Below are 23,705 nucleotides of genomic sequence, written 5' to 3'. Positions count from 1 at the left end.
TCCTTAACAAGAGATTTGGTAAACCTGCGACAAGATCAGAACGAAACACCACAACGTTTCTACGAAAAAGTCATGGGACTTTTAAACACAATATCAAACTATATCGAATTACACACCGCCGATGAAACGATAAAGATCAGCAAGAAAAGCTTTTTCCAACAACAAGCTCTAACAACATTCCTAGCCGGACTACGAGAGCCCATGGGATCCACCATAAGAGCAATGAAACCAATAGACTTGGCAACAGCAATGCAGTACATCCAAGAAGAAAACAATATCCGTTATCTACAAAGGACGTTTGGACCCCCACAAGTCCCCAAGAAACCACTCCAGACCCAGCAAAAAACTGCAAATCACCAATATGCCCAACAATCAATACCACAGCGGATGTACCAACCCATGCAACACTTTCAACGACCCGGACAACAACAACCTCATCAGGCAATGGGACTCCAACCACAATTTCAACAACCGACCTTCAGACCACATTGGCAACCAAATACTCAACAGAAACAGATGCGGCCTTCAGTCCAACCACAACGTTTTGGACAGAATCAACCAAACAGGCAGAACGGACAAGAACCAACACCAATGAGCATCAGTACCAGAAATACTTATGGAGCACCAACGAGGAGCATGAGAACCCAACCTCAGGCAAGACCAAATTTCAATCCAGCTCCCATGTTCAACATTGAGCAACATGACGAAGACTTTGCATATGAAGCGAACCCCTATTACATTGAAGAAACCTGCTCTTATCCCGATCAAGAACCAACTGAAGAATTCCAGGTTCAAGAAGACCAACAGGATCCAGATGTAAATTTTCCATTGGATCCAGGACAAAACCAAGAAACAGTGGAACTGCATACATTCGACGATAAGAGAGAACTTCCTTATATAACCATTGCAAATCCTCCCCTGAAACTCCTCATTGACACCGGATCAACAAAATCCTTTCTCAATCCTGAATTAGCTTTCCAATATTACAAGGATTGCATCAAAAAAGATCCCTTCGTCGTCACTTCCATTTTCCGAAACTATTCTCAAGATTACAGTGCAGAAATTCCCATATTTCCTGAGTTTAACTCAAACGGCATTCTGAAATTCTACCTCTTCAAGTTCCACAAAACTTTTGATGGCCTCATTGGACTCGACAACCTGAAATTTCTCAAAGCTGAACTGAATTTTCCTGAATCCTCCCTTTTAACCGAATACTCCTCTCTCCCAATCCAGTACTACGAAACCAATAAGACCCAGTTCTACTCTATTCAATTGGAGCCAGACAGCGTGACCCAAGTACGACTACCGGTGAAGGAGAAGAAAGGAACTATCATGATACCAAGACAAAAACTGCAAGGCGCTTACATCCGTGAAGCTCTCACTGATGCCCGTGATCATCTAGCCTGGACGGAAATTGTCAACTTCAGTCCAGATAAACTCCAAATCGTTCTAGCCGAACCAGTATGCAGCAGCCCAATAAATCTTCAAGAGCATCATATCTATTCTGCTGACATAATCCCATCAGGAAACAGAGACCCAATCAACAACATGGATGATCTAATCAGAACAGACCACCTGAATCCGGAAGAGGAGATGCATATCAGAAAATTATGCAGAAGATATGCTGATATTTTTCACCATCCAGATTCCTCACTCACATTCACCAATCAGGTCAAACACCATATAAAAACCAGAGACGAAATCCCAGTCTACACAAAATCATACCGATATCCGTATGTACACAAGGAAGAAGTCAAGAAGCAAATAACTTCGTTATTGGACCAAGGAATCATCAGACCTAGCCAATCTCCCTGGTCCTCACCAATTTGGGTCGTTCCAAAAAAACTGGACGCCTCTGGAAAAGCAAAATGGCGTATCGTTGTGGATTTCCGCAAAGTCAACGAGAAGACAATCGACGACCGCTACCCTATTCCGAACATTTCTGACATCCTCGACAAACTGGGAAGGTGTCAATATTTCACTACCCTGGATTTGGCAAGCGATTTTCACCAAATAGAGATGGCAGAGGAGGACATCCCTAAGACCGCATTCAACGTCGAAAACGGACACTACGAGTACCTGCGTATGCCGTTTGGACTGAAAAATGCTCCAGCGACCTTTCAAAGGGTTATGGACAATGTCCTAAAGGGTCTACAAGGGGGTCAAATCCATATCAAGTGATCAAATCCCAATTACCTCACAATTTTTTTCTGGGTTGATATTGTTACATTAGTTACACCGGTGAAAAGGAAACTTAAATATGAAAAAGAAAAAAATATATCTCATTTAGTTTTTTCAAAATCTTATTCCAAAGTTTAAAAAAAAAACGTTTTCGTACTTACACGAATTTACGTTTTAATTAATATCTCTTGATTGGATTAAGATAGAAAGGTAAAATAAAAGAAATTCTGTTTAGAATTGAATTAGCTTTAATTTGATATACAACATGATAGTATTCAAAACATTTAATATTTTCAACTTAAACTCAAAATTTCAAAACCAAATTCCAAAAAATGCATATGATTGAAAATTTTCAAAAAAATACTGTATATTCCTCATGTTATTACTAAGATGTATACAAAATTTCAGGTTGGGATCTTAATGGAATCATATCCAAAACTGAAATTGTTTATATTAAAACGCACAGTGTTCAAGATTGTTTAAATCAAACTTGACTTTTTTGTGATTTATGGAACTCTTAATGCTTGTTACTAAACAGATTTTATTAATAGGTGATTTTAATTGTAATCAAATATTATTAACCATTAGGCCTAATTACAGTGTGTTATACTTTTATATAAAATCAGTCTGCATAATTTAAATTATCTGAATATCTTTACAGCAATATTACTTTTGTTCAATGTCATTTATTACAAACTAATTTTTATTTAGAATAGGCCCTTAGTTTCAGATCCACAGAAAACAAATTTACTGTTTAATACTGATAAATGTGATTATTTATTTGTTTGTTGTAAAACAATGTGGGATGAGTCAGAGGAGTGTGGGAGATCTTTTCATGTCTCTACATGAACTTAACTTGTAGAGACAGGAACTCTCTGCCATTCAAGTTGTACTTCAGTTACAGCAGTCAGTATTCTTATGCACTAGTGAGGAGTGAGTTGTGATTGTGAAAGTAAAATGAATATTAAGTTTTACAGTTTTAATTCTTAATAATTATTAGTAACTATGAATTAATTAGTTGTTAATTAATGCCACACCTAAGATGGAAATGATACACAACAAATCTGATACAAGGTTTACAACAATTTATTGTTGTAATCCATTTGAAAAATCTAATCATAAAGTTATAAAAAGTCTGAGACCTGTACAAGGATGGATGTTTGAAATAAATCGTGTGGTAAGGCCAGGGATGAAAATTTGTGACAGTTGTCGTAAGCAGCTATTAAGAGAAAAAAATTATTTAGATACTGTAGCGTTAAATAAACCATCATCTTCCCAAATGGATCCAAACTTTACTGACCCTGATTTGTCTTTAGAATATTTAAACAAATCTCTTTCAATTATTGAAGAATCGCCTATTACAAAGAAAAGGTTGCACTCACCTGGTTACTGCAGAAAAAAAGTAGAAAAAGTCACTAAAAAGCTCACTAACGAGTTGGTAGGAGATACAAGCTTCCCTGAGAATGATGAGCCAGTTGATCCGGATTCGGAAATGATTGTGCAATTAAAAGAAAAATTCCAGAAAACTACAAAAAATACTGAAAAATTCTTGATCCTCACAACATTACCTAAAAGTTGGACTGTAAAAAAAGTTGAAACTGAGTTCGGTGTCAGTAACAGGATGGCCCGAAAAGCTAAATCGCTCGTTAAGGAGAAGGGAATAATGTGTTGTCCAGATCCAAAGCCAGGAAAAAGTGAAAATAAGCCAGATATAAACTAAAGTGAATCCTAAAACAGCTACAGGAAGGACATATGTGATTTCTCAAAACGAAGCAGTTGCAGCTACAAAGAGCCTAACTTCAAGACTGCGATTCACCAGCATCTAATCATCAGCTCATTCAGTACCAGTACATAGTCATTAACTATTTCATATGTACGCCTGTTATATTTATAGTGTTTACATGTAAAATTCGAATTTTATAAACTGTTAGATTTTTATTGCCATTACATAATTTTGACATTTGTTCAACTAAACTAATTCACGCATATCTATACCATTGGACTCTGATGTATTTTAATTTACTTTAATATGATCCCATAATGATCCCACCTTAAAATTTGGATCACAACCTAAAGATAGTATCAGAAGTTCATGGTATTTTTAAAGAAAATTTTTCATCATATGCGTTTTTTGGAATTTGCTCTTGAATCTTGAACATTGTGCGTTTTAATATAAACAATTTCAGTTTTGGGTATGATCCCATTAAGATCCCAACCTAAAATTTTGTGTACATCTTAGTAATAACATGAGGAATATACAGTATTTTTTTGAAAATTTTCAATCATATGCATTTTTTGAATTTGGTTTTGAAATTTTGAGTTTTTAAGTTGAAAATATTAAATGTTTTGAATACTATCATGTTGTATATCAAATTAAAGCTAATTCAATTCTGAACCGAATGGCTTTTATTTTACCTTTCTATCTTAATCCAATCAAGATATATTAATCAAAACGTAAATTTGTACACACGCAAAAATAAGTTTTTTCCAAATTTTGGAGAAAAATTTTGGAAAAACCAAAAGAGATAAAAAAAAATTTCCTCCAAATTTTTATTTTGTTTTATGTGATAATTCATTAAACCAAAAACTATAGTGAAATAAAAACATGAAGGAAAATTTTATTTTTAATTTTGATCACTTGATATGGATTGACCCAAGGGACTATCTGCTTGGTTTATATGGATGACATAATCATCTTCTCTACATCTCTGCAGGAGCATATGGTCAACCTCACAAAAGTTTTCCAACGTCTACGAGAAACTGGTTTCAAAATACAAGTAGACAAGTGCGAATTCCTGAAAAAAGAAGTCAGCTTTCTAGGACACATCGTCACTCCAAATGGGATAAAACCAAACCCAGCAAAAGTCAAAGCAATCATGGATTATCCTGTACCTCGAACTGTCAAAGAAATCAGAGGATTCCTAGGACTTCTAGGGTACTACAGGAAGTTCATCAAGGACTTCGCCAAGACTACCAAACCGTTAACCTCCTGTCTCAAGAAAGATGCCCATATAGAGCATACGCCAGAATTCCTAAAATGTGTTCAAACTTGTAAAAGCCTGCTTACCAATGAACCACTACTACAGTATCCGGACTTCACAAAGCCCTTTAATCTGACCACAGATGCCAGCAATTTCGCCATAGGAGCCGTTCTGTCCCAAGGACCCATAGGAAAAGACAAGCCAATAGCTTATGCATCCAGGACCCTGAACGAAACTGAAATGAAGTACTCTACCATCGAAAAGGAAATGCTTGCAATAGTTTGGGCCACCAAATATTTCCGACCATATCTTTTCGGCAGAAAATTCAAAATTCTGTCAGATCACCGTCCCCTCCAGTGGCTCTTCTCCTTGAAGGATCCAAACTCAAAACTGGTCCGATGGCGCCTGAAGCTAGAAGAGTATGACTACGAAGTGGTCTACAAAAAAGGCACAAGCAATACCAACGCCGATGCGCTCTCCAGAATAGAGATACATACAAAGGAGCTCCATGAAGCAAACTACGACGACGACAAGGCATCTCTATTCAACCATCCTCCATCAGAAGTTCCTGAGTCTGCAGATGACATCATCAACGATCTGTTTAAAGATTGCTTTCATCACCATTTTCCTGAAGATAAGGACCCCATACTGCAAGAACAAGAAATTCAGAATGAACCCCCAACCGAAGGAGACAAGGAATGCGTGAACCTGAACCCGGAAATTACCCCAGACGAAGATACTAGTGGCATCACCAACCATACAGCCAGAGAAAGTCCAATATTAGAAATACCAATATCAGAGAAACCTCTCAATGTCTTCAATAACCAAGTCATCTTCAAACAAGTAAGCTATAACCCAGCAAGAACGGTGATAGAATAAATATTCCCGAATAAAAGAAGATACCATGCTCAATTGGGAAACGACAATATGGACGAAAATGTTTTTAACTTTTTCAAAGAATATATCAGCCCGGGAAAGAAATACGCTTTGATGTTCGAAGATGAAGAACTCTACCCCAGCATGTGCAGAATCTTGAGAGAGACATTCAAGAATTCCTCTTTCGATCTCATAAAATGCAACCGCCTTTTGGAAGATGTCAGTTGCTCAGCTAGACAAAAAGAAATAATCAAGCAGCATCATGAAGGAAAAACAAACCATAGAGGAATCACCGAAACGGAAACTCGGATCAAAAGATTGTATTATTGGCCCAATATAAAAAAGGATATCGAAGAAGCTATCAACTTATGCGAAACTTGTCAAATCAACAAGTATGATCGAAGACCAGAGAAGCCAAAGTTCATGCTGACACCTACCCCAACGAAGCCTCTTGAAATAATACACATGGATACCTTTCAGGCTAGTGGACAAAAATTCCTGACGATTGTGGATGCATTTTCAAAATATGGCCAGGCGTATCCAATAGAGGGATGTAATGCTATCAACACTCTCAATGCTCTCTTAGTATTCATCAACCATCATGGAATACCACATATGATCGTCACTGATAATGGAACGGAATTCAAAAATGGACTGATCCAAGAATTTGTTGACACACATAAAGTCAACATTCACTATACCACTCCAGAAAACCCTCAGTCAAACGGGATAGTCGAAAGATTCCATTCCACATTGATCGAGCACTTGAGAATATTGAGAGATACGCATAAGAAAAGAGACATCAAAGAACAGATGCTCTATGCCATCCTAGGATACAACAACTCTATCCATTCAGCAACAAGACAAAAACCTATGGATATTCTGAACGGACATCTCAATAGTCAAGACCCATTCGATATCGACATAAGACGAGCCTTGATTAACAACTACGTCCAACAACACAGGGAAAAAACGAAGGAAATATATAGGAAAATCAACGAAGATTTACAGAAACAGAAAACAAATATCATAGAGAAGAGAAACAAGAAAAGAGAAACTCCTATTACCTACAAACCCTGCACCAAGGTGTACACAAGAAAAACAGTGAAAAGAAACAAACTGCTACCACCCTTCCTCCCAAAATCCATCCAAAAAGACCAAACAGTAACTGTCGAGACAGAAAATGCAAACGTCCATAAGAAAAATATAAGACATTTGCCTAATAAGATAACTAAATTCTTCGTCCCTTTACAGTCTTCATCTGACGAGAGGACAGGAGATCGAAATCCAGAACCTCAAGACAAATCCAGGACTACTTCCCCTCAATATGGGACAAGCAAAGATCAAGACTAGTACCCACGACTTCATCCACTACTACGATCTTCAACCCATCCACGAAGAGATATTCGCTATAGAATCCCAATATGATGCCGTCTCCACAGCAATTCGTAACGGACTAAGTGACCCTTATTTCTTCAACTTGCAAAATTTCGATCAAGGACTGAAGTACCAACTGAAAACTGCCAAGGAAAAGCTACAGACTCTTTATCCTCTCAGTAGACCCAAAAGAGGACTCATAGATGGCTTAGGAAGTGTGATCAAAGCAATTTCTGGAAACTTGGACCAAGAAGATGCAAGGAAATATGAGAATGCTATTGCTTCCCTAGAAAACAACCAAAGGAACATAATAAGTCATGTGAACCAACACATCAGTTTAAACACAAGAATAATGGAAAGCTACAATGAAACCATCTCTCTATTAACACATAATCAAGATACCATCTCAATAGAAGTCAAGAGAATTGAAACCGATCTCAATAGACTCTTTTTTGACTTCAATCACTATCTGGAAACCAGAAACGTATTGGATCAAATCAACCTGATACTTCAAGTTATTTTACAAACACTGAATGACTTAGAAATGGCAGTATCCCTGGCAAGGATCAATATAGTCCATAACAGCGTCCTCAAAAGCGAAGATTTGAGTTGGATCGTAAGGACACTGCTCACCTACCACTCAGAAAACCAGTTACTCTATAACCAGGAAGACGACATTCATAAATACTACGACGTCACCAAAATAGACGCCAACTACACGGATCATAAAATCGTATTCATTCTTCATGTTCCCTTAATATTCCCTGATACATTCACCTACTTCCACTTATTTCCCATTCCTACACAAAATTCGACAATAATCATTCCACCAACTCCTTACCTAACAGTCAGTCCCTACCTCTACCAGTACCTAAATTCACCTTGTGAACGAATTGGCCTGGATTACCTTTGCGAAGAAAATTTCCTCCAAGATACTGGCAGATCCCCTGACTGTGTTACCCAGATGTTGGAAATAACAGATGAAGAAGCAAGATGTGATCACGTTCCAGTTTCGATGAATGCAACACTGATTCTGGAAATGTCAGAAGCCCATTACATAGGAATATTTCCACAGGCCACGAAGATATCTACACATTGTCCCAGTACGAAAGTTATGGTTCTGGAAGGAGTGCATCTGATAAAACTTCCACCAGGTTGTGAATTCAAAACCAACAACGAAGCCTTCATAAACTCCAAAAGTGTCATATTAGACGAACCCCTCACTTTACCAAATGTCAAGACAGCTCACATCAATTCCTCGCTGAAATTCAAACCATTGAAATTAGATAAGATTCCCCTGGATAAACTACAGCATCTGACCCTAGAAGAAAAGAGGTTACAACTCATCCCAGAAGAAACCAGACAATCTGATAATAGCCATTTCTGGATGACTCCCATTTACATTTCAATCACCATCTTCATTCTATACGTAATTTACAGATTGAAAAGGCAAACGAGGGAAGAACCATCCAATGATGATCCACCAGCTCCCGAACACGAAGCATCATCTTCAGTCTTGTTCGTCCCTTACAAGACTTCCCCAGGGGATGGAGAAGTTACAGTTCGATAACCTCTTACATCAGCAGGATATTGTTCGATGACCCGAAGACGACATCAATTATTTTGCTGATATCTGCAAAGTCGGCAATAATTTATGTATAAATAGGTTCAATTGATTTGTAATAGCCAGTACTTATTTTTCGTAGTTATTAGTTGTTACTCTGTTCAAATAAAAAGTTTTTAAAAACCCTTTTGTGTGAACGAGAAATATAATTCGCGCCTCTCGCTCTTACACACACATGCACCTCTTTACATGAAATATTAATTATTTCCCAAATCTAAGTATATTTTCCTATCTTCAATATGATAATGACAATTACATTCTATGGAAATCAAAAATAAAAATGCTGTCAAGTATAATGAATGAGTCAATTTCGGTCCCGACAAAACTAACGCTGTAAATACCCAACATTCGCAGTTAACTTTAATATCTTACGATGGTGTAGAGGCTAAGGACAATGTCTACGGCGCGGACGACCCAGGTTCGAATCTCATAACTATAAACTTTTTTTAATTAAAATCACGTGACTGGAACGTGCCAAGGGGGCCGAGAGGTTAGGTGGGGTACCAAGAAGGCCTGAGCGGTGATGTGGAGTACTAAGGGGGGCCGAGGGGCGGAGTTCTACGCTTAAATCGCTACTATACTCGTTCCATCCTGCGTCGATGACGTCACACGTTTCCCCCTCACAGACACCGTCCTGCACCCTCATTGACATTTGACAGTTGCACAGACACCGATCCGTATTGACAGACATCATAAAACCGGCAACTGCGCATACTGCGTCGCATGACAACACCCATATGTCTAGTGTTTACAGTGTTCTTCTTCAACCAATAGATAGTTCAGCTAGTGACTCATAGGTGGCGCCAGTGTGGTGTACTCGCGACGATGCATCTGGGTCACGTGACAACTTGGAGCGCTCGGATTGGACTCTGCCGTACGCGTGACCTTGAAAGGAACCAAAAACGCCAGAATGGACCTTAGCCATTTTCCATGTTAATCTCCATAAGGAATGGGCCAGAATGCCTATAGCCTATTTACTTCCCAAATTTCTGCTACCGCAGTTGTCAGTTGATTGGTCAAACCACCAACACTGACATAAAAAACTTGGCAAGTTGACTTGGGTGTCACACCAATAGGTGGTTCCACTTATGTTTCGCTTGCGTTTACGCAGCTATTTTTATCAAGTACTTTCTTGGTTTTTTCTCATTTTGTCTTCAATCGAGGACCGCCTGCCCGGTACTGACGATGCCCAATAGGCTGAAACAGCTGTATACCGGTGGCTCTTAAATTGAAATCAATATGGGAATGATCAAAGAGTACTTATCTATTTATTTTATATATATATATATATATATATATATATATATATATATATATATATATATATATATATATATATATAAATTGTGTTTTTTATTAATATTGTTAATTTATTTGATACTTACTATAATTACCATGATTATTACTCCGTTTTCATAAGGCCCACCTAATGACTACAACGATTAGGTAAATTACGATATTGCAAAGTTTTAATGAAATAAATAAAAAATGTGTATGAATATTTTAACTAATTGTACTAAGACTTTTTCTTTCATTCTTAAACCTCTCAAAAATTAATAAGCACGCCCCCGTTTTGCTGTCAACTGGGCTTACTTCTACTCTCAATCATTATTGGTTTTAGTATAATATTAGTTATGAAGTATGTATCTCCAATATCTAAATACAAGTAATACCCACTAAGCAAGTATTCATGCAGTCCGTAAAATAGATTTTTCGTTAACTGTTTCAAAATAGAATTGATTACTTTTCATCTAGGAATAATATAGGTACTAACCTTGCTTGGAAATAATTTGGTCTGATTTCCAACACAGGTAGGAAACTACTTTGGTCGTTTTATAACCTGTGCATTTCCTCGTGACTAAAGTGGATGCTGAAAGAGAAGAGATAATAAAAATTATCGCTAGATATCTATTTCAAAACACTTGAGCATTAGTGTGAAATACATTATTAATATAAAACTCATTATAACAACAGTGAATATTATACCAAATAACATTCTATTCCAGGAAACTGCCCAGTTTTATTGTCATTAACTATAGATGAGGAACAATTCATAATTCATAATTTTTACCTGAGCCATAATTTTACTTACTTTCAAGATCTATCCTGATTACCAATTTCCTCATCACGAACTAAATTCAATAAAAGGGAACAATTCAAATCTATCTGATCAGTGAGCAACAATCCCGAATTCTGAAATCCATTGATTTCTAAACTTTCCAAAAGGTTGGGTTTTGAACCTTTCTGACAAAATGGTTAAGTCTTTCTCGACCAAGGAATTCAGTGTCACTATTAATAGTCGATGATTCATCGGTTATTAATCTAGGATATATTGAACCTCTGAAGAAGCTTTCGCGTTAGTGAAACGTCAGGAAGAAATACCATAAATCCACGGCCTTCGAACTCGAAAAATAGTGACATTTTGAACCTTTCTCTTTCAAATGCATTACGTCATAATCGTGATTGAAGTCGTGCTCCTCTCTCCATCAGACATAGAAGATTTATCTTTGTTTTGAATGAATTTACTGAAATTATTATTTGTTCTGTAGGCTACGTTCAATTCTTTGTTTTTGAAATTAAAAAAAAACGACCGATATTATTAGTAGGATCACCAAAGTTAGAGTTACCTAATATGTTTCAAAGCTTGTTTCTGCAAAGAATTGAGTCAATAATATCCACTTCGTAACTATTGTTGACAGCAGTTTGTTTTATGAAAATCAATTCTCTTTGGAAATTGCTTTCTGAAAGTGAAATATTCAATAGTATGTGAATACTATTGAATGTCGCTTCTTTATTAGACTAGGGTATTAGACTAGTTCATAAGACTACAAGTCTTATGGAAAAAAGTTAAAAGGCAAAGTTGAAGGTAATAAAAAAATCTACAACTTTTTTATTCATAATTTTTTCACAAACGCTCAAAGTTTATGTGAAAAATTCAAATAACCAAGTTTTTGGTTTTTTATTTCTCTTCTTCAAAAAAAAATGTCTACGAAATTTGGTAGAAACTCAACTTTTTATGTCCCAAATACACTATAATTTATTTGATATGAAATATTTATTTTTTTCACCTTATTTTGACTTAAAATCAAAAAAGCACCCTAATTTTCAATTGAAAATTCTCGCTTCAAAATATCAGCTTTTTTCAAAAAGTCGGTGTGCTTTTTGTTCGTTGAAATCTCTACTTTCTGATGGTGTGAACAAATATACATTACTTTAATAAATGTTCTCAGAAAATGCAAAAAATCGAAAAAACTCAAATTCGATTTTTTTTCATCATTTACAATTGCTTGCAGCAATTTTAGTCAGTTAACAATTCTATCTGATTACATTCATTTCATAGAAAATCTCATAAAATATAAATATACATGTAAATCGTACTATTGAATTATGATACTTAATTCTGATTACGTTATCAATTATAACATTTTTGAAAACGTTAATTTTGTTATTTATAAATACCTTATCTTGAATTTTAATTACTTATCCATTAGTTTTTGACTTCTTGTTGGCATTTCTTCATTGTTAGATTCGACAAACCTTTCCAATTCTGGATGATCTCCGAAAACTTCAAGACCATCACCTCCTTCGTCTCCAATATAATTTTCAGTCTGCATTGGTTCTCCATCCACAATTTCATCTGATTCATTAACTTCCTCGTCGGTTTTTTCTTCCATATTGGAGCAATTTTCAGAACCATGGCAATTTGTGCATTTTAAACCATGTTTTAAACTGTTACATTCAGTTTCAAAGCTGCAGCAAATAGTTGTAAGCAATACTTTTGGAATTAATTGCTTTTCTGTAAATTTTCTGTAAATTTTCTGTAAATTTGGTCATAATGCCACGATGATGTTGCTTCCAGCCCCAATCTATTGCTGTGAGTTTGTTACCCAACCAAGTTTGAAGCTTATAATATGCCCTGTAACAATGTTGTGCTGTTCTTTCTGTGGGTGGGAGGTTTGCCAAAATGAAAGATGATTTAATTTTTGCCAATTGATATTTTTGAAATCTTTATTGATTCAGTGTTATTTTTTCATTTTTACATTTATAAATAGGTTTGATTAATTGTACATGAAATCTTACGTTTTTTGAGTAATTCAAATGTAAATTTTAATAAATATCTCAAAATTGTACATAATGATTAAACATATTTTCGAATTCTGTTTTTATCGATTTTTTGCATTTTCTGAGAACATTTACTCAAGTAAATTTCTTTTACACCATCCAAAAGTAGAGATTTCAACGAACAAAAAGCGCACTGACTTTTTGAAAAAAGCAGATATTTTGACGCGAGAATTTTCGATTGAAAATTAGGGTGTTTTTTTGATAATGAGGTGAAAAAATAAATATTTTGAATGAAATAAATTACAATGTATTTGGGACATGAAAAGTTATGTGAAAAAATTGTCAATACAAAAGTTGTAGATCTTTACCTATAACTTCACTTTTTCCCATAGGACTTATAATAAACCATTTTTTACCCTTTTTGCACCCGTGCGTTGCCGAGGCGGTTCGCTAGTTATGTCTATATGGATGTATAGATGAATTGTGTATAATGATGTCTGTGAAAAATTGCAAATTCATGTTTATTATTAATGCCAGTGATGGTCAGGTCTAGAACATTTATAGAGTTATTCACTTCCATCTCAGTCGTGAATTTGATTGAAGGGAAGATGGAATTAACAAATTCGATAAACTTACCCAGCTTTTCAACAGAATGTGCCATTTTTTTTTGACAGATAATTGAGACTGAAATTGTCATACATTTTTTTGCTACATCATCACTGTTCATTAAACTATCCTCCAAGTATCTGATATGTTTTATTCCTTAATATTTATATTCAATGAATTGAAATATTTTTTTGTTGAATCGGGCCGAACATTCGTATTTTCGGGAATTATTTCAAGGATTTGAAAATCATTTCTTAAATTTCTAAAAGTTTTTGAGATATTTGCCTAAAATCAAACCTTTTTTTTTGTTTTACTAAATCATTCATAACTTTCAAACATTTGTTAGAGCAAGCAGCATGGCTGAAATCGTAAATCAGCCTGTGTGAAATTACAAATTACACCTCATCATAATTTTTGATGAACCAAGACAAATAGAAATACCTACCACTTCTGTAATCACTTGAATTAACCCTCTCCTATGTAAAATATTTTTATGAAATTGAAAACATTCGATCTACGGCATTCATGATCCTTCTTCAAATAGATACAACCTACTTCGACATTCCATTCACAGAGGCGCTGAGCGCACACCAATGTTTACATGTTTCATCTATCAACATGGTGTACAAAGTTGGGTCAATCTTAGTACTCGCGTCGAGAGACAAAACAAAAGCGAATCAGTTTAAACACCATGGTATTTTGCTCCATCTTGTGATGAACGCATGTGAAATGTCAATTGTGAACTACATTATTAGATATAATAAATATAAAATACATAAAAAAATATATTTAGGCACAATGAGAATATTAAATTCAGGGACGAACAGTAACATATCAGCCACGAATTTATTTAATTAAAGTAACGTAACTTTCAGATTGATTAGTTCGAATGAGATGATAGCGTTGATGATAGTTCAAAAATTCAATAATATAATCCTTACTGCCATCTTATGTTTCTTAATTGTAATTAGATGTATTTGCGTGGTCGCGTGGTCGTCTCGCGCACCCTCTATTGATGAGTATACGAAAGAATGTCAAATCTCATAGAGAAATGTTACAAATTGAGGTTAGAGTAGGCATTTGTACATTGTTGATAAATTCATTGTATAAAACCATGTTTTCCGGCAATGAGACTATCGAAACTGTGATTATGTTGCACTCGTGAGATTATCCTACTTTAATGTTTAAGAATACTGAAAGAATATACCAACCTAAATTACCAATTCCGCAAAAGATCATAATGACTGGCGACTATGAACTTCCCTATTGTGATCGATCATGCTAATTTCTAGACAAACAGAAATCTACTAAAACAAACGTAAGAAATACTTGTCTTCCTGAAAGGAGAAACTCACCATATATATAATTTTCAGTTCCGTTTCAAAATCAGCTGATTACAATCACAAATGTCACGTATACACACTACTTACTTCTTCCGTGCCAAACACTTAAAGCTTTGAATACCTATAGACTACATACAAAGCTTAAAGCTATTTACAAAGCTTAAAGACAACTAATCTCTTCATCAGTGCTGCCACCTGCCACCTGCCACAAAATGTTAAAAGCGACAGACGAGTCATTTCGCAGATGGTACTTTTGAAAATATGCGGTAGATGTCTCTTGTAACTTGTTTTGCATAGGATCATGAACTTTTCATGAGTATTTCTCAGGTAAGAAAATTGTGTAGAAACCGTTTAGATATCCTCGCATTGAGGAAAAATGTGAATTTGATGATAATAATAAATTCGAAAGTTAACATGCTGATATTTAAAGATATTATTTTTAGATACACTCTTATCAGCTGTCCTGGGAGATCACTTAGTAAATAAACTAATCGGCTTTAATAATAATCTGGATTCATTTGGTCAAGTTGCACATATGGGTACCACAACAAACCTTCGCGGGTTGCATTTGATGATCGTATAGGCACATTTACTTTAGACCCACCTACCTCTGTATCTTCTTTGCATCAAAAGACATTTTCTGTCACAGTAGCGAACGTGTGGCATTTGCACTGATTCATTTCAAAAAAATTCATATTTATTTTTTTCGAATCGAAAATTAGTTTTGAAAGTTTGATTTTTTCTGAACCAGTTGAAGCCAGGAAGTGGATTTCTCATTGAGAACAATTGACTTATGCTGCACTGTTTGGAACCTTTGGTGTAGTGATGAATATTACTGGAGTTTTTTCCCAACACCAAATCGTTATTGTTAACATATCGACATGTGTTTCGATCACCAAGTGATCATCTTCAAGAAGAAGATTAAACTGAAAAGGGAATAGTTTAATCTTCCTCTTGAAGATGATCACTTGGTGACCGAAACACGTGCCGAGGTGTTAAAAATAACGATTTGGTGTTGGGAAAAAACTCCGGTAATATTGAGAATAATTGAGTGTATTTATATAGTTTTGGTTTGCCCAGTAAACAAGTAGAGTGAATTAACAAATAAAAATGATAATATCTTCCACAGATGTAATAAATTCGTTTAATTTTTCCCTATTGAAGATTAAATATATAAAAAATATTCCACTGAAAGTACTATGTTGACCTTTTTGTTAGGACATAATTATAATTTCTGACATTTCCTGAAAACAACAACACAAAAAGTTTTCTTAACTAATCCAGAAACATTTCATCGAATGGCACATATCGGAAAATTCCATGGAAAACGCTTGAAACGATTGCATTTATCACTTCCCTATTCGATTTTCCAGCAGACTCTTCTACTGCCTCTGTGTTTTCGTTTAAAAATTTGTTAAAGTTGTCACCTGTAATAGAAAATAATTGTTTCAAAATGGTACAGATTCATTCATATCTACTGAAAAGTTTGTATTCTAACACAGATGATGCTACTAGTATAAAATCCATACGATTTTCTGTTAATCCCATCCTTTAAAAGACAAGTGTACAAATTTCACAGCTGCCGGAATATTGGTTTGTGGAATAGAACATTTTTAGTGAATCAACTTTTGTTAGTGTGAAAAAATGGATAAAAGAGCATTTCGCGTGTTGGAGAAGCCATGTTTTTTGGGAAAAAAATGCTGTTCAAGCCAAGTCTTAGCTTGATGAATATATTTGGACTCTCCACCAGAAAAATCAAGCATTGAGAGGAAGGTTATCTGAAATGTGTACAACTTCCAAGCGCCTAGTAAGCAACTCATTTGTATTTCAACCATTCTCCTCAACCGAAATAGAAGAGATTATAGCTGCAATGACAAAAAATCAACAGGCATAGATGAGTTGCCGGTATCCCCCCTGAAAAAGTGCTCCGCTGATATTGCTCCCTTGTTGGCTGAGATACTAAATATCTCATTCGAATTAGGTCGTTTTCCTTCTAGACTGAAACTGTCTGTAGTCTGTAGTCTATACATTAGAAAGACGACGGGCTCTCCATGCTCAACTACAGACCCATCGTCTTACTCAGTATATTCTCAAAAGTATTAGAGAAGGATATTTGCAAAAGAATCAATAGTTTTCTTATAAAATACAATATACTGAATCAAAACCAACACGGATTCAGGGAAAACTACTCAACCGAAACGGCAACAATTCTTTTGTACAACTGATTAATAACAAGATGGATAAAAATGAGTTTATTCTCGGACTGTTTTTTGACCTCTCGCGTGCCTTCGATAGCCTCAATTTTGATTTTATATTGTCAAAATTATCAGCAATAGGATTACAAGGTTATATACTTGTTTGGATTCAGTCATTCCTACAAGGGCGAAGACTCATTGTGAGGGTGAATAATGAAATTTCAGACGAATACCTGGTTAATTCGGGAATACTTCTACTACTTAGGTTACGGCGAAGTCTTCATGTATCCAGACGACACATCTATAATCGTATCTAGCATAAACGAAGATGAAGTGATATTTGAAACAAAAAAGGTCCTTCACGAATTCGATGAATGGTGTCACAAAAATCGCCTAATGATGAACTACTCAAAGACAACACTACTAAGATTCCGCAGACCCAGATCCCATAATCGCCCAAAATTTCACAATTGGACAATATAGTTTCCTATTCAATTCCAAATGCAATTTTTTAGGAACAGTTCTAGATGAAACTCTCAGCTGGGACGAATACATTAACAGCATTTGCTCTAAACTAAATAAACAATACTTTGCCATAAATAACTTGAAAAGCTGCTTGAACGAAGAAGGGCTAATCGCAGTCTACTATGCCCTCGTCTACTCGACCATTAGTTACAACATAGTCTATGGGCTAGCAACTTCCAGTAACAGAGTTTTTCTGGAACAAAAAAGAATAATCCGTGCTATGGTCAGACTAGACTATCGTGAGTCCTGTCAATAAGTATTCAGAACAAAGCAATTATTAACTTCCACAGGCATTTATTTATATAAACTATTAACATATGTTTACAAGAATAAAAATAACTTTGAGCTTAATAGCGACATTCATGGCTACAAAACACGACAAAAAAGTCAATTCAGATTGCATAAGGTGAAATACTCTAGTTGAAAAAAATCACTGGACTACGCTGGTATGCAGTACTTCAACATTTTACCAAACGATTTGAAAACTATAACAAGCCTGGCCAGATTCAAACATAGTCTTGAGTCGTGTTTGATCACGAATACATTTTATAACATTCAGGATGAACTGAGATGAGCTGATGAACTCTTTTTATTCTGTCAAAATTCATGTACTTTAAACATTTACTATTTATTATAATGCTAACCTGCACTTCTATGTTGTCCTATATGACATATTATTACTGTTGCAATTTTATTTTTTAATTGTATTTTTAAGTTTTATGACCTGTCAACCCGATGTAAATTGGTGATTTTATGATCAATAAAAATGTCTGTCTGTCTGTCTGTAAAGTTGTAAAGATATAAAACTTAACAGGTATACATGTAAAATAGTAATATCAAGAGACGAATAAATGAAAATTTCAAAATATATAAATATGGAATGTTATAAATATTCAATGTTGAACTGTAAAATATGTGTATGGAGGTAAACATGTGAAATTGAAGAAATATGAATGTGAAATTATATCCTGACCTAATGAGTACATAATATACAGGATGATTCAAAAGTACTTTGACAAACTTCAGGAGGTGATTCCTCACAATATTCTAATATGAATTGTCCAAATAAATAAATGTCCGGAAACGCTTCGTTTCCAAGATACAGGATGTTGAAGTTTTATTTTTATTTTCGTTTTTTTTCAAATAACTTTTGAATAAAAGGTTTGTGATTCTTTGAATAGTTTCTGTGACGCATATGTGTACGTTTTGTTATAAGTATATAATTTTCAATAGCTATTTCTGTGTCATTTCAATAATATTCAGATAGTTACTCGTTATTCTTCCCCACACAGTAATTACATAGTTTATAAGCGTTTGGGCCAAACTGAGGTATAACATTTTCAACTGCGTCAAAGAGAATATTTTTTTGTAAAACTTGAATTTATTTAATGAGAATCTTAATTTCTTTGCGAAGTATTCAGCATGTTTGTTCCAACGCAGAATTTTGTCTATGATTAATCCCAGGTATTTGATATATGGTTTCATAATTATTTCAATAATGGTCCCAACGTCTGTGAAGGTAAGTGTATCATAGTTGGGTAGATTATTGTTGTAGTTTGCGCGTGGAACGAAAAATGTTTTGGTGAAATTAATTGTTAGTAGTCTGCTCTCAAACCACTGAATTATAGAAATGGAGCATTTGAAGGACAAAATCATGGAAAAACGACCCCACTTGGAGAAAAAGAAAGTGCAATAGCGAAATTGCGTGAATTCGGCTTTAAACTGCATCTGCATCCGCCATATTCTCCAGATCTGCCCCCCAGCGACTTTTTTATTCACATATCTCAAGATAATTTTGAGGCATAGAAAAATTGTATGACCGCTATATTCGTTGTATCACCCTCGAAGATAACTGTGTTGAATAATGGAATCACATTTCATCAAATTTCATTTTTTCATCCAATACTCATATCATAGAAGTGCAATAAAAATAACTTGCTCATCATCATGGTGTATAAAGAAAACTGGTCCGCCATTTTGGACAGTCTGCCAAATTAGATTTATAGTAACGACATTATATTCTTGGAATTCTTCTCAGAATGCCAAAGTGCCGGCAAAATTGAATCTAGAAATATTCATATCTTCCAACTCACTTACACAATAGGTTTTGGTAGGTGTGCCTGCCGAAAAACAACTAGTTCCTCGGCTAATATTATTTTCTTATATGTATGTATCTCTCCTCGATATAGTCTTCAGAGTTGTTTTGAATTCTGTTAATAGTATTGATACATGGGCTTTTTTCCCGCTTGGGATCTCTTTTACGAGATGGATCTGTTAACAATCTTTCTATTAGACGAAGGTTTCATACATGCAGTCGAGCCGAGTTAAAATTATTCGAGTCCCAGGCACTTTGCTGTTCGGGTTGAATCTTTCCTGCATTGATGAGAAGAAATACCTCGAAACCGATCTGTATGTGTTACTCGATTGATTTCAGCATGGTCTTGCTGTTGGTTGAATGAGAAACATCTGCAAAATGTCTGTCGGATATAAGTCAATGTTCCGTATTTTTTGAGGAATAGTTATTTTCTGGCAGGCATCTATGAGAACCAACTGCGTAGGCATCGTCCATAGATATTCTAATTAGAATATCTATGGACGATGGCGTAGGTGCGTTGGAAGAGATGAAATTTTTGAGATTTTATTTCAAAATATGTATTCCCTTATACGTATGTATCTCTCCTTGATACAGTCTTCAGATTTTCAATTTCTGTCTGAAGTGGCGTCATTTTTCGTAGCATTTACAGCAATCCCATCCATTTGATATTCATATCACAGCGGTGCATAATAAAATAGTTTCCATTTTGTCAGACAGCCATATTGGATTCAGAGTGTCTATATATTATTTTTCGTATTTTTTTCAACAAACCTTTCGATCTGATACACATGGGGGTGCATGAAAAATAACTTGTTCACAATCTTGGGTGGAACGCCATATTGGATATAAAATGACGTCACTTAGTCAACCATGCATTGTCTTCCAAACTGAAGGTGTATGCAAAATATGCGCTCGATCGAATGAGGAAAACTGCTTTGAAATTCAGTTACAGGATTTGACCCAAACTTTCATACATTGAAACAAACATCGGAAGTTGAATGATAGATTCCAATAAATACAGTTTAAAAAAACTAAAAAACACGCTATTGAAGAACTTCGAACTGAAAAATTGGTGCTTGACATACATATGAAATCAATCAATTGATTTGAAAAATGAAATTATTCACCGAAAAAATATTTTTAGTCCATTGATATTTTGAATGAAACTTCAAAGCAAAACATCAAGACTGAATTGTTTTTTGAAATTATTACTGCAAATTTTCTCTTTACTTCGAAACAAATTTTACAACTGTCCGCCCTCTGTTGTAGATTCACTGCATCTCAGTATTACTATAGAATATGAGACATTGAACTTTATTATGTTGTTTGAGAAAAATTTTGCATTCGCGCGCCGGCTGTTAAAGGTTTATAATACTAGTGACTGGAACTTTCGGACTAAAAAGTGAAAAATATATATAGTTTTATAAAACTAAAAAATACACTTTTAAAGAACATCGAACTAAGTTAAAAATATTTTTTTTAAATAAGCTTGAAACAATAACGAACGAAAAATACTACTATTAATGTGAAAAAAATGTAGGCGCTTTGTGCCATATTTTTGTATATCAGGCGCCCGTCGCTTCATTCACAATAATACTAATATTTTTCGTTCGTTATTGTTTTAAGCTTAAAAAAAAAATATTTTCAACTTTTTAGTTCGATGTTCTTTAAAAGCGTGTTATTTAGTTTTATTAAACTATAGTTATTCACAATAATACTAGTATTTTTCGTTCGTTATTGTTTCAAGCTCATTTTCAAAAAAAATATTTTCAACTTTTCAGTTCGATGTTCTTTAAAAGCGTGTTTTTTAGTTTTTTTAAACTATAGTTATCCACAATAATATTATTATTTTTCGTTCGTTATTGTTTTGAACTCATTTAAAAAAATATTTTTAACTTTTCAGTTCGATGTTCTTTAAAAGCGTGTTTTTTGGTTTATTCAAACTATATTCGTTTTTCAGTTTCGTATGCTATAAAAGCGTGTTTTTCAGTCTTTTTAAACTATATTTATTTTATTTAAACTTTGGGATCAATCAGCCGTATATTGTTTGGAAAACTGACCATCGATATTTTCCGATACCAGAGAGGGAGCCTGAAAATCAGCTACTAAGCCCAAGTAAGGTAGCAGGCGCGCAAAGGATGTTTACAAATAAGGAAGCAGGCGCGCGTTTTAATAAAAAATGAAGAAATTCACGTAAAGTGAGTTCGAATTATATCAAGGAAGTTAAGTACAACGCCATCTGCCCGCGAATAGATCAAGCAATAACGTCGATAATTCTGTCAAATACAGATCCCGAGCTTGAGAGTTACAAACAAACTGACAAACCAACAAACATACATACATACAGGTGAAGCTGATAAAAACGTGTTGAAAAAGTACGAAACGACTACGAAACGACTACATTCAGGGATAGACCCACCAATTGTCTGGAAAATGTTTACTCGGAACAAGTGTAACCAGACATCTACTTTCAATAAATCTTTTCATAACCATTGGGACAACATTTGGAATATTAGCTGTCAGAACTGAACTAATCTTCCACATAGAACTCAAAACTTACCACAATCAAAAACTATTTTACGCGTATGAATGAAAGTAAAGGAAATATATATCTAATGATTAAAAATTCATATCTAAAATTTTCAAAGGTATCTGCATATGATTAGCAGTTTTCAAGTGGATATTTTCGTGCATAGATTTGACTGAACGGGAAAATATTTGAGTTCAGTCATTATTTCAGTCATTACCTGAAACTTTCATGTACTCATCAAGAACAGTGACCCACCATCAGCAGCAGGGGTGTATCGCAAATCGTACACTTATGAAAAGGTATAGGTACATCCGAACCACCGAAATTACCATGGTAACAAGGCTGTAGGAGCATGAAAGAAACTGCAGACTATGCCAATCGGACAAGTAGCTGTAACGGAACACTACGCAGTGAAGGAAACCATTGGATTCTATTTGAAAACACGAAGCTCATTGACTCCAACTACGTATACCATAGCCGACTGGTACGGGAGGCAATGGAGATCCACAAACTCAAGGTAATTCCAACAGAAAAGAAGATGTGAACCTCAATGGAATATGGAATTCCATTCTAAAAAGTTCAAAAATTGAAAACAGCATGACGCCAGGTAGAAAAGGGTAGACTAATCTTACTAATGATTAACCTAATTCAGGTACAGGTGTTAGCACACTAAACTACCTGAGTCAACATTATTACGCCTTACAGAGCCCTAATGTATAGTCATCGGAGATCACTCAGGATGCATAAACTTCGCCAGCGAAACGTCAGGACGAAATTCCAAAAATCGTGACACATTCAGGTCAGTGCATTTTCAAAATAGTTCTGCTACAGTTCGCTTTGGTGGCATCGGTTGTTACACATCCTCTCATATCATGATTGTGGAGACTTGAGTTAATCGAAATCGAACAATTGAAATTGAATACGGCTGTAGATATACGAGATAAAACATAGGTAGAATATTAAACATATATACTTGACTACTTACCCAATAATTTGTTGCCTCCGAACAAATTTTCGAAGTTGTAATGGGATTTTTCAATATGACAAGTGAGATTTGATTTTAAGGTGTCCAGATTGAAGTACTCTTTTCCATCCTTCTTCTTTATGAGGTCATAATCAAAGAAATATTCCACAGTTATATGTGCTGAAAACCAAAGAGAAATAATAGGGACGTTATTTTTATCGTATAGGTCATTACAGTTTTCATGACGGTTTTGATTCAAAGGTGATTTCTCAAAAAACTCGGAGAGTTCTCAACTATGTCTTCATTAGACAAAGTTTGTTAATCAAGCACAATCAAAATGCATATG

The 23,705-nt window shown here is 34.9% G+C and overlaps 2 protein-coding genes and 1 long non-coding RNA gene across 5 annotated transcripts in view; 1 reads left to right on the top strand and 2 right to left on the bottom strand.

The window, feature by feature from the left end:
- Window positions 1-15,215, bottom strand: part of LOC111507947 (aminopeptidase A) — a 123,302-nt gene extending 108,087 nt beyond the window's left edge. The window contains exons 1-2 of one of the 3 annotated variants that reach the window (XM_023163362.2): window positions 15,063-15,215; window positions 10,814-10,909 (exon numbers count right to left, since the gene is read on the bottom strand). Coding sequence is in view for 1 of the 3 variants with exons in the window: in XM_023163339.2 (XP_023019107.2) it covers window positions 10,814-10,909; window positions 14,919-14,946 (124 nt within the window). In the remaining 2 variants the exon portion in view is untranslated. Of the gene's footprint in view, window positions 1-10,813; window positions 10,910-14,152; window positions 14,267-14,918; window positions 14,986-15,062 lie in introns of those variants that run through there. The other 2 variants (XM_023163339.2, XM_023163370.2) reach the window with 2 other exon arrangements.
- Window positions 1-23,705, top strand: part of LOC111504652 (uncharacterized) — a 122,524-nt gene that overhangs the window by 55,208 nt on the left and 43,611 nt on the right. The window lies entirely within an intron of this gene.
- The window catches only part of LOC111507940 (protein takeout), a 39,959-nt gene continuing 32,434 nt past the window's right edge, over window positions 16,181-23,705 (bottom strand). The window contains exons 5-6 of the mRNA XM_023163329.2: window positions 23,381-23,539; window positions 16,181-16,477 (exon numbers count right to left, since the gene is read on the bottom strand). Of these exons, the coding sequence (XP_023019097.2) occupies window positions 16,326-16,477; window positions 23,381-23,539 (311 nt within the window). The 3' untranslated portion in view covers window positions 16,181-16,325. The remainder of the gene's footprint in view (window positions 16,478-23,380; window positions 23,540-23,705) is intronic.

This window comes from Leptinotarsa decemlineata, unplaced genomic scaffold, assembly GCF_025532065.1.
Source record: "Leptinotarsa decemlineata unplaced genomic scaffold, Ldec_3_MD MMD2_tig00000026_RagTag_RagTag, whole genome shotgun sequence".
Taxonomy (NCBI): domain Eukaryota; kingdom Metazoa; phylum Arthropoda; class Insecta; order Coleoptera; family Chrysomelidae; genus Leptinotarsa; species Leptinotarsa decemlineata.
The sequence above is the reverse complement of the archived record's forward strand: the minus strand, read 5'-3'. Positions and strand labels throughout refer to the sequence as shown.